The following is a 12444-nucleotide window of genomic DNA, read 5'->3' on the forward strand; positions in this document are numbered from 1 at the left end:
TTTCCATTGAGACTCGCCGTAACTGCATGGGAAATTTCTCAAATCATCAATATCTTGCCGGAAGAAAATATCCATCACAATCACGACGTCCCTCGCACGTTCGGTGAACTCAGCAGTAATAAACATTGCACTCGATCGGGCTGTGTCGAACGAGTAGAGGAGTAGACGCTTGGGTGGTTGGTTTGCTCGGCGGCTGAATCAATTCGTTTTCGAGGGTACTTGTGGCCGAACGCGCGCGGTGAAGAATTCGTCGCCTGCCGCAAACAGCGGGGCAATTTGAATAATGGCTGGTGACGCGCTCAAAAGAACGGATTTCGAGTCTCTTTCTCTCTTTGATACCAGCAGCAGCACCCACGAGTGAGTACAACACTTTTATCTGCGATGGCAATATATCAGGGAGTGTAAGGCGTACGTACAGATCAGACAACAGAGCAGCTTTTTGCGACGTCGACGACGACGGCTTGCATACGGGCCGCGAAAGATAATATGCAAATCGCAGAACCTGCAGCCGCGCTCTCGAAACTGGCAATAAATCGGAATTTGCGTGCCGCTCGCGGGATATTTTTTACCAAAGCTTGATACATATTTTAAAATAATCCGTCATCCATTGAATTTCCTATAATGGATGTCGTGAATCAAACCCATCCTTTTTCATTAAATATATCAAGAACTTTCAGTGTTTCAGAACGTGCTTCTATCAATTTGAACCAGATATGTTGCTGTTATTTTTCTTCGTGAAACCAAATCTTTTATGTCAAAGCACGTGACACTCCAAAACTCAACAGTTTGCACATTGGAATCGAAAATACTGATTAAAGACCGTCTTTGACTAAGTTTCGGAGCACACCAATCGATTCTTGAGAGTCGAATTAGGTAAAGTGGATATTCTTTCCGACCAAAAAGTCCAGCGTGACGTGCGAATTTTTCTCCCGCCAAAACATTATGAATGCGAGAAGTGCGCATGCGTCATAGCTGGCTGGATATGACAAAGAAGTCATTCATACAGGCGGTCTCTTTGCAAGAAGTGCTCAAACCAGCTCTGACGCATGCGCACTTCTCGCATATGTTTTGGCGGGAAAAGTTCTACTTGTGCTACGCACGTCACGCTGCACTTTTTGGTCGGAAAAAATATCCATTTTCTAATTCGACCCTCAAGAATCGATTGGTGTGCTCAGAAACTTCGTCAAAGACGGTCTTTAAAATCAGGAAAGATAAAAACGAGTTTTTGATGGTTGTTGTTGTTCAGAGTTTGTAAATTACAAACTAAAAATCCACTGTGAAAATAATTTAAAGTTTTAGTTTGCTGCTATTTGTTGTTGGTTAAAAGTCATGAGCATAATAGAGCAATCCGCAAACACATCTGCCATCAAAACGCCAAATAAATTGCGCTCCCGATCGCATTTCAGATTGGGTGTTTCTATTTCGATAAATCTCACATCGAAAATTAATTAATCAGCCGTGGCGAGTGCAAATCTAATCGCTCGTTCGCAGCCGCACGCGGGCGGAGTTAAAGATTAAAGACCACGACAGGTATAGTGCTCTGGCTGGAATTATGAACCGCGCCTGTTGTAAATCAAAATGCAAGAGCCGGTGAAAAATGGCGCGTTTAATATGAATAAAACACGTGTTGCAAATTCACGGTGCGCGAAACTCGCTGATTTACGGGCGGCAGGCACAGGCATCGGCGCGGAAATAAAACTGTACGTATGTCGTGCGCCCGCAGTAACACCTCGCGCATTCTTAATTAATCCGCCGCTGCCGCTAGAATTATTGCAGATTTACAACAACCGCTGGAACGAATATGAGAATTATGAGCTGCCTCTTGTGAGACTTGTTCGTTTCATTGCACGCTGTAAATCTTTTGTAACAACTTTGGCGATCGAAACGCCGAACTATACCCAATATTTTAAAGGATTTCTTTTATTCTGAGTCACTTTCAAACTAACAGAAGAAATTAATGCTGTCCAAATTCGGCTTATTGTCTTTTTAACCATAGTTTGTTAATTTTTTAATGTACTTGGGTCAAATTTTTTACGAGGCACGAGATGTAAAAATAAATAAATTTGGTTAGCAAATTTTTTAGTTGTAAGGAAAGGTCAAATTTTGCTTTAACTCCATTCCGCTCCCCATTTGCCGTTGTCGGCCTGGCAAACAGAATTTTGAAGAAATTTGCTCGCAAACCTGAATTGCTCTTGCCGCTCCACAGATTTAAATATTAAAAGAAACACGCAGGCACAGCGGCATTCACAGCTCGCGCGCCCGGTCTGCGAACTCATTCTGGAGGGAACAAAAGGCCGGCTGTTTTCCTCCTGGGTGGCGTTCTCGCCGAAATGGAAGCTGCTGCGAATGAGTAAAAATGCATTTTTATCGCGCCGCTGCGCCGCTTTTCTCCCTGCGAAACGCCCCAGTCCCGTGGGTCGCGCGTGCAAAATAATACATCTTTCATGCTCATTGATTCGGGCGGCGGCGGTTTCATTGTCGGCACCACGCGCGTTCGCATGTCGCAGTTCTCACGCAAGTGGACATTATTATTCGAGCGTAAGCCGCTTAAGCGCTCGCCGACGACGACGACAGACAAGCGCCGAAAACAATAAATATAAATTGAGCGAGCAAGAAGTGCTCTGTTTCGGTCCTTTTTGTCAAACTCATTATCGTTAGCGAAAATTGCCCAAGGCTGGCCGCTCTTGTTTTTCCAACATGGTCGCGACAAGATGGAAGCCGCGAAATATGACGACACGCCGCTAATTATAGTCAATTATTTCGGCTGTGACTTGTTGCTTTGACACCAGCCACCCCCGAGGGGCCGCGCGCGCCGCCGACCGTTTTTGACTCGCAAATAAGGCATTATGTACATAGCCTCCGCGAACGAGTTCTTTCCCCTGAATTACGGCGCGCCTCTTCCGACTCAAATGTCAAACTCCGTGACCGTAAAAATTAAAATTTCCTCTGTAATTTTGAATTGCAACGCACGCACTTGCTAATTTTGATATTTACATTATTTGAAAACAAACAAAAGAGGAAAATAAATATTCAAAAATACTGGTTTATTAAAATGATTCAATGAATCATAGAAAACAATTAAATCATAATGACAAGAATAGTTGTTATTTAAACAACATCAGTCATAAACATTTGCCATGAAAGGAAATAGCAAATTTGGATTATTTAAAATCTAGAAAAAAAATGAAAATAACACCATGTTTCTACTCATTGTTTTATCTATTAGCTGAAAATTAAATTTAATTCCTATTTTTTCCTTTTATCTAATCCTGTCTCTTCTTATTCTGTTTACAGGCTACGATGCGAGCATTGCGGGCATTCCCCGTTACTCGATGATCGGCGACCGCTCGAGCGGCGTCTTCAACCTGCGAATCATCAACGCCAGTCTAGACGACGACGCCGAATTCGAGTGCCAAGTCAGCCCTGAGGGTCTTCACAAGGCGATTCGCGCCGCCGCCAGGCTCACAGTCATCGGTGAGTTGTCTTATCAGCCGCCCATCTCCGGCTCGTAAAGCAGCACAAGCAGTCCCATCAAAATCGAGTTTGCGCCAGCGGATTACCGTGTGCCGCCCGCCTTCACCCAGAGAAATCTATAATTATTCGAGAAGAGAGAGCTGGCTGGCGAATAAGCCTGCTCTCTGCGTCGATCCGATTTGAAAGACGTAATACGCGGGCTGATTTGCTGCCAAAAGGAAACTATGAGATGGAGTCGCCATTATTCCAGATTACAAACGTCACTCGGAGTAACTCAGAACTCCAAATTGGCGATTCCGTGAATATCTTTTTGTCCTCCTTCGTTTTTCTGCGGTGATCATAAAAGAAGATGTGTCCAAAAGCTTTTTTCCACTGGGGCAGAATATATTGTATCCGAACAATAAGCTGCCAGTTTCTCAAATATCTCTTTTTACGACCGCATCGGTCTGGAAATTTCACCTGTGCCAAGAGCTGTTCCATAGAAAAAATTGCTAATTGTGTGCGAAAGTAAAATTATTTGCAGAAATCGTGTAATCAAGAACAAATTTAGTCATTGGAACGGAAAGCGAATTCTTGTTTGCAACTGCAATGGAAATTGAATAACTTTTTAGACGCTTTTTGGCGTCCCATTCTTTTCACTCTTTCAAAGCAACAAATTTCGCTTTGTGCGACACAAACGCTTGGCTGCCGCGTGTCCCCCCCCCCCCCCCCATTCCGAAGCCAACCGCAAACAACGAGGCTGAGACTAATTAACGCACAATTCTGCGCGAAATTCTGCGAATCGAGTGGAAAAATACGAGCGGAGACAATGAAGTCTGGGTGGCGAAAGCTCGCGCCGCACTTAATTCAATTCCTCACCACCGACGAAAATGCGAAAAAGTTGTCGTGGTATTTTTTGCCAGTGCGCGGGAGGGATAATATGGGGGAAGAGTGTGCTAATTAAATGGCTCCCGTCAATCTTTTGTCTAATAAGCGCCCACAGTGAATGCTAAAAACGTGGCATAATTTAATCTTGTTGGCAGGAAAAATTATGTTTTTATTCAAAAAAGATTTTGAAAAACGACAATTTTTTTAATTGAATGCTATTTTGTGGTATTTTGGGTATTTTAATTGTTTATTCTATGTCCTTTTTATTTTTCTTTCGATTTGTTTAAGAGATTTTTAGCAAATCGAGTATTAAAATAATAAATTTTTATATTTTACAATTAATGGCATTAAAATTATACAACAATTCTCTTATGAGTAGGAAAAATTAATTATTCGAACCCCATAGCAAGTAAACTTATTCAGATATTTATAACTATTCGCGAACAATCTTTGCAACTACTTTGAAAGCGAGGCGGTGAAAGTTTGGCATCAGAGGAGATAAAATTTGACACGCAATGAAAGCAAAATCGAACGCGTCAAACTCCCGCAAAAGTCCGCAGCAGCAGCAGCAGTGGCTGCGGAGAAAATAATCCCAAGGCCGCATCCTTCTCAATTTCGTTTTTCTTTTATACTTTCACGAAATTTCATCAGTAAAGACTAATTGATTGCGACGCGGCGGCCGGCCGTCTTATCAGCAACAGTCATCCGGGCGAGGTGAAGTAAAAGGGGTGTTTGCGGCCGAGCCGGTGCTATTTCTCAAATGAAAAGGCCGCCTAAGTGATTCTTGGCCTCTCCGCCGACACGCGGCCCGCGCGCCCGCGCCCCAGCCGAGCCGAGCGGGCCGGACCCTCGGGAGAGTAGATAGCATAGCGAGTGTGTATGTGTGTGTGTAAGCCCGCCAGGGTGGGGGCTGACACGCTCATTTTTCACCAGCTCACTTCGGCACGCCACTTCATACATCAGCCGGCGCCACTTTATCACCGCCGCTTGTCTTAATATTATTGTTGCCCATTTTTAACAGCGGCTGACTGATGCTAATCGCACCTCGCTGATTGCTTCTCCGATCGCATTAATTTAATTAACCTGCCCCTACACCTGCCTTAAGTGCACTATCGCGTCCGTTCCCTCGAGAATGCAAGACGACCTCCGTACTCAATTTGCCGTAAGTTAAGAGAGTGCTGGGCAACGGAAAATCAGATCGCTCTTTGTCAATTTGTCCGGTTAGCAGGCAGGACGGGAAGATGGTGCAACTTATTTTTTATTTCACTTTGTTTTTCTTCGCCTAAGGGGTTGAAACTAAAATAATTTCAGTGCAAAATGGTTTAGAAAATATTATATTTGCTCAAACTAAACATCAAAAACTGACTAAGTAAATTCAGTGCTTTTAATTGATAATTATCAAGTCCGTGCAAATATTATAATACCAAATGATCATGTTTATCGAAATTATTTTTCAAATCTGTGTCCCATCATACTGACAGCACATTCTGTGAAGCTATATCAAAATTTTGATCAAATTATTGCTTTTACTTTATAGGGTAATTTTATTTATTAACCAGCATGAAATTCAAATTGTGAAAGGTGGAATTTCTCTTTTAGCTATATTAAAAGCAATTTTAGCCGTGCTATCATGGGTTTTCAATTTTATTCGACCAGATAAATTTATTTTCCGCATTTAATCATAGTTCCCGCTTTTTGAACGTTTCAATTTATCCTACGTGGACACTATGATAAATAAAATTCAATCATGGAAACTTAAATTAGGTGTGTAATTTCTAAAAAAAAAAACCACGGCCTGAATTACCACATAATTTAACCAGTTGCATTGAAATGCCAACGAATCAAATTCTCTACCAAAATAAATTATTTAAACTCTCTCGAGTGGCCCCTCGAGAAGGGAAGTAGCGTCAACTCGTGAGTTTTTGCCCGTGTCCCCTGGTTTGCGGCAATTTTGGTGATGCCAGTTTTCTCTCTCTTTTTTCTCTTTCTCTCCTCGGCCGGCGCTGTTCATGGGGCAAACAAACACAAACACACACTCTCGACTTAAATGCTGCAGTATTAAAACAGCGGTCCGCGCTCGCAGAGACCACAATTTATTCGCCGCCGCGTAATAAAACAATAATTAGCGGCGCGCTGACCGCATATGAACTTGCGGGCGACTCGGGGATTATTATTGTCCACTGGCCGCCGACTTTGCCAACAGCAGTGAGCAAATAAAAGCCGAACCAGCCGCCGCCGCTGCTGCTGCTGCTTCGTGCATTATTGCGTACGTGAGTTTTCAAAATCCGAAATGAAACACTGGCCCGCGCGCCAAATTAATAACTGCGGCTTACAATTTTTCGCTCGCGCACGTAAAAAGGTGCAGACGGTTTTTACTGCCCTGCGGCCCTTTTGTTTTATCAGTTTTCTGCTCGCCCGGCCAAATAATTCATCTTTTGTGTTGCTGCGTTGTTTTGCACCGCCGCAGTTTATATAATACGCATTACAAGGGCGCTTAACTTTTTAGCTTGTTTAACAAACTGCGACGGTGAGTGTTTAATTCTCAGCCACACACGTGCAAACACACTCGTCAGGTTTCATTCACATTTCGGTGCAGCCTACTGAAAAATTTGCAAGGCACGCAACGATCTCTCGTCGCACTATCGGAACCGAGAGTTTATTGCTGGAGTTCCAACAGTGTACAACAGGATAAAAGGAATACAGGGGTTTCCTCAATTTTACTTCAGTTTGGAGAGAGAAACACATGAATGCATTTTCTCAGTTTGGAGAGAGAAACACATGAATACATTTTCTCAAGCGGTTGAATTAGCATTTATTCGCAGTGCCTCGCAATTTGGCAAGTTTTATTCAAAGTTATTCAATCGATCTTGGGAACTTTGGGCGAATCCATAATTAAGTCACACTGTGTGCGAAATTTGTATTTTGCTTAGAACTAGATGCAAATAAATATATTTAAGGCATAAATTTATCAGAAGAAGTTTCCTCGGTGTAGAGCGAGCTGTTTCTGTAAAGGTCCTGCTTATCCTCAGCTCCCAGACCGGACAGGAAGCAACTAGTAGCAAAAACTAGGGTAGCAGAACATTTTTTAGAAATATACGGAAAAAATAAACATATATAGGTTCACAAGGAGGAAGCTGCTGTAAATTTCTTTTGATAATTATGACAACCTCGAGTGCTCCTGCCTTCATTGGCATCGATCAAGAGCAAAAATTTATAACAGGATAATCGCTTCTTCTGCCTTTGAATATTTTTAGTCCAAATATTATTTTGATCCAAAAAAGGAAATTTTCCTAACCACCTAATTTGTGGCTTTAATAAACTTAAATTTAATTTAATTTATCCTTATTTGCGTATTTGACATGTACATAAATAAGTATAACAAATACACCGAGTCACATACGTCCAATTGCTAAAAGCAAAATCAAAACAAGAACCGTATTTAAAACAAGCAAATATTAAATATAAAAGGAATTAACAACAATTTGCCAGGAATAAGAAAGGTTTGATTAGAACGGTGTGAATTTTATTATTCGTCGTAAAATAGAAAGACATATCAAGACTAAATAATAAGGTTGCATAATTCTTTTTGCGATTTGAGATTTTTCAAAAATTAATTTCAAAGATTTCCTATTAAATATAACTGTTTGACTACCGATCGGGGAAAACGATTTTTTTGCAAAACGAAATGTCAAAATACTTTGTAATTTACATTCGATAGTAGTACAAAATGGAACTATGTGGCGCCTAGCTGCAAAATTTAATTTATCAATCATATCCACGTGAGGCGAGAATGGGACGAGATGCAAAATGCTCTATTTTTCCGACATATTCAGTAAGAGCAGCGGCACAAAAAAATTGAAATGCAAACACGAGTATGGTGATTGATTCCGCAGCAGTGGCACGTGAGCAGAGATATTCCGCGACATCAAACACGGATTTTCGCACCAATAAATCTTCACATTTAAATTCCTGGTGCGCGCGCCAGATGTTGATGTAGAAATGATTTATCCGCGGCTGTTTGCTTCTCCTCTCTCTGTCTCTCGGTTGATACAAAACAATCTCGCCGCGCGGATGCATTATTCGCGACGGAACACACTGGAGCACGCCGCAAAATATTCTGCATTCGGTCGGATTTGCATCGGCACCGGTGGATTTATCCGACGGGATTTGCACGCTGCAGCTCCGCGAGACGACGCGGAGGACCAAACCCATCCATCCATTCCCCCGGCCGCACCATTAATATTTCACGTCGTCCCTGACGCTCTTTCTTCCCCAAATCCGGCCCGTAAAATGCACGAGAGACGAGAGCGGCGCCGGAAAATGATCGACAAACACACACTCTGAATAAGAGAGAGCTGTAATTTTCATTTTTGGAATGCTTCGTAATTGCGACGGCGGTATGTGCGAAATTTCCAATAAAACAGAATTGGAAATTATCGCGCAAAGTTCTCGCACGGAATGTTTCGAATATTTTATTGATCTAATGTCCGCCTTATTATAAGTAATATTAGCATTCTTGTTGACAAACCACGTGCCTGCTGATGAAATTCCTGCTCGTCTGGTCAACACGGCCATTATTAATGCCGAGAGGTTGAGCAACGTGTTGTTCCAATACAGGAAGTTTCGCCTGGAAACGCTTCGAATATTTGTTTCTTCGGTGAATTCAGACCGTATAGGTGATATTCAAAGCAGTGTAATTACAATCTTTATGTAATGAAAGCTGAAGTATGGTATTCAATGATCTATATATGGAGGTGAAAGCATTTTCCGCTTTCCCTTCTGGGAAAAATTGATTTACTACTACTTACAATAGTACTTAAATAGAATTCTGTGAAGAGCCCAGACTCAAAACCCGATCTGAAGAGCAAGTCAATCAGTATTTCGAGCCGCCGCGACAGACAGTTTAGATTTAGATGGCCTCGTTTTGCAGAACTAAACTCAAAATTTGCGAGCGAGCGCGTGTGTTACGACGCAGGCAAATAATTCAAGCGCGCAACGCTGGCAAATACGCGCAGCGAAAGGTCGGTCGCTTTTGTCGTCGCCCACGCCTCGCGAGACAATGGTGGCGGCAAAGACTTAAATCTGCACTCGGCAATGTGTCAATTGCTTTTGTAATTGAATTTGCGCCCGCGAGTCAAAAGAGCGAGTTTTGCCGGCGCAAGTTAAATGAGGTGCGTGCTGTTTGCTTACTCGGCGGACAACTTTTCGGCTGCTGGCATGCGTGCTTGTTCTTTCAATTGCGAACTTGAATTCAGCCTCTCAGCAAAAGTCGAGCGAGCTGCACCCGCCCGCACGCCCGTGGCAGCATATTTTTTTATTATTATTTTTGAAATCGCCGACGTGGAAAGCACCTTTGAAACCGGCCAACGGTCCGCGACCGCGCACGTTTTGTTTCGCATTTCTCACACTCGAATTGCCACCAGCTGGAATTATTTGTCCCGTGTGATTTTATCATGGACGCAGAAGCTACAGCGTGTGAGATTCAGGGAATCCGGTTTTAATTCGTTTCAATTTCTGCGTCATACTCATAGAGTTATTCTCTATTCCTTCCCTAGAAAGAGCTTTGGCAATTAAAACTCCTAATTGCTCACTGCCTGAAGCTTTGCAGCACCTCTCAGCCATAAAATCAAACGATTGCGGATTTGATCCTAGCATAGAGGTGATGAAATTCCAAGGCTGTGTAGACGTGCGCGATATTAAGCCGTTTTTGCTGAAATCCCCGCGCGCAATAATTAAAACAGCCGCCGAAAGTGTTAACAATTTATTCCGACCGCGCGCGCGCTCGCTCGCTGGGTTGCTCGAGTAAGAGGACTTAGACAACTTTACTACCGCCACCGTAATCATTTTTGTTGGCTGCTATTGAACTTGCGAGCAGCCCTTTGGCAAGTTTAAATATCTCTTAAGCATACTGAGCGCGAGCGAGCAAGAAGCGAGCGAAAGTGCTGCGGGCTGCGGCACACAACTCGCACGCAGCGGCGGCAGCAGCAGCCAAGCAGCTCCGAGTTGGCAATAAAGTAGGCGCCGCAGCGGCAAACGCCGGTCGAATAACTTTTAATTTAATTAGCGCGATAAATATTGGTGGAAATCTTAATTAAAACGCAATGCCCGTTGCCGATTGTCTCTCGCACGCGTGAGAGAGAGAGAGAGTGTGTGTGTGTGTGTGCACGCGGGGAATTCGGCGCTTATTAAAGCGGGCTTGTTGTTAATTAAATTAATTAGGCGGTCGGCAGCCGGCTCCGCAGTGCACCTGCAGCGTGCGATCGACGGTAGGCAACCTGCGTCGCCGGCGTGTCGGCCGGGCGAGCATACTCGTCCTCTCGCTGCGGTTTGACACTCTGGCGGGGCCGGCGAGCAAATTTGTTTGCGGTCGGCGCTGAAAGGAGCCGGCTCGCCCGCCGCCCGACTTTTTATTCCGACCTGACAGCGGAAAGTGTCGCACGACGGAGGGATCCCCGCAATGGTGTGGGAATCGATGGGCGGGCGGAGAAAGACCCTCCATCCTGGAATGCTCGTGTGTTTCTGCCGCCACTCCGTTACGTCGGCAATGCAAGACGGATGAAATTGTTGAAGATTAAGTGTGCGCGGGCCTCTGGGGAATTTGAAATTCCCGCCACCCGGTAAATGACGCATTCGCCGAATTTATTTTTCCAGAGTGGAATTCCTGAAGAGGAGTTGATGAAGGGCTCAGATTTCCTACTAAAACAATTTCAATTAAAACGCCAAAAATATTTTGATATTTTTATTTCCAAACTTTGCTAATTTTTTACGTATGAATCCTTTGTTCAAAGCCTTGACGTTCCGCACACGAAACGTTTCGATTTTGTTTGCCAAAGAATATTAAAACAAATCCGTTGTAATTCAATATAATCTTCTTACGCGAGAACGATATTTAATCCAATTAATACTCGAGAGCGGGCTTAGCAATGGTGTGAAAACGCGTCCGGTCTGAAGTGACACGAAGCGTGCAAAAATTCAATAACTCCCTTTGAAGAGCATCTTGTTAACATTCACGGCCGCGCTCTCGCTTTTCCGAGGGCAAAGGGATTCAAATTAGCAAACAAGTGGGAATTTCGCCACGGAGAACGCATAAAACGAGAGCTAGTTGCCGGACCAACTACAAAGTTTGAAACTTTAATTAAGTTGCGTCTACAATTGGTTCTGCTCGCAAGTTTTTCGACGTGATAATAAAATCTGCAGAGAAGTAGCGAGCGCATCGCTCGCTGCTGGGTGGTCGCCACGGGTTTTTATCCAGCACAAAAGAATTCTTAATTCGGTCCCTTATCAGTGGACGGAGCGGCAAACTCCATAATATTGCGGTCGGGTTAAAATTCCAATGACAAAGCGGCGGAGCGAGCGAGCGAGCGCGGAAACGTTTTCGCGACAATTTCCCTTCTTGCCTGCGGCGGGCCAATCGATAAATCGTGTTGGTCCTCCGCCGGAGTTGTGCTTGTCGAGGAATTCGCTGCGAATTCATCGACGCGACCACTTAATAAAGCGAAGTTTGATTTCGCGCAAGAAACCAACCTTGGTTGGGTCGAGTGCAAAGTTGCCGTCGCTCGACTCGGGGGTCAACTCCGCCGACCGAACTCAACCGCCGCCGTCGCCTCGTGTATATTGCTTTTCAATTTATTAAATTGTAAATTGCTGCGCATAACATCCACTGACGATGAGGCTTGGTAACTCGCCCGCCGCCGGCCTTCTTTGTCCCCCTCCGCGGAAATGATAGACTTGTCAAAGAAAAATATAATATAGGCCGTGCCGCATTAGAAACTAGAGAGCCGCCGGGTTCGTCGCTTTTAATGGGCTTCCAGCGGGCAGATGCTCTAGCTTTTATTTTTATCCTCGGCTCAAATGTCTCAAAGCTATTGTCGACTTTCCATAAATGTACTTTTCTGCCTTTAGGACGCCTTTTTACTGAAAAATCTAGTAGTTTGGTACGAGTTAGTAGGAACGCCTGGTAACTGTCCTTTTCCGAGGATAATTAATCTGCGCAGTTTCTTGGTACATCTATCACAAGTTTGTCAGCACGCAACTTGAACCCAGTTCTCGTTTCGCCTCACCGACTCGGCAGTCAGTGATATTTATATATTTGATGCACGTTTT

At 43.8% G+C, this 12444-nt stretch overlaps 1 protein-coding gene across 4 annotated transcripts in view; it reads left to right on the forward strand.

Moving 5' to 3' along the window:
• Window positions 1-12444, forward strand: part of sns (sticks and stones) — a 169148-nt gene that overhangs the window by 142575 nt on the left and 14129 nt on the right. For all 4 annotated transcript variants that reach the window (XM_065491568.1, XM_065491571.1, XM_065491570.1 and 1 more), the window contains exon 3: window positions 3295-3474. In XM_065491568.1, the coding sequence (XP_065347640.1) occupies window positions 3295-3474 (180 nt within the window). The remainder of the gene's footprint in view (window positions 1-3294; window positions 3475-12444) is intronic.

This window comes from Cloeon dipterum, chromosome 4 (assembly GCF_949628265.1).
Source record: "Cloeon dipterum chromosome 4, ieCloDipt1.1, whole genome shotgun sequence".
NCBI classification, from domain to species: Eukaryota; Metazoa; Arthropoda; class Insecta; order Ephemeroptera; family Baetidae; genus Cloeon; species Cloeon dipterum.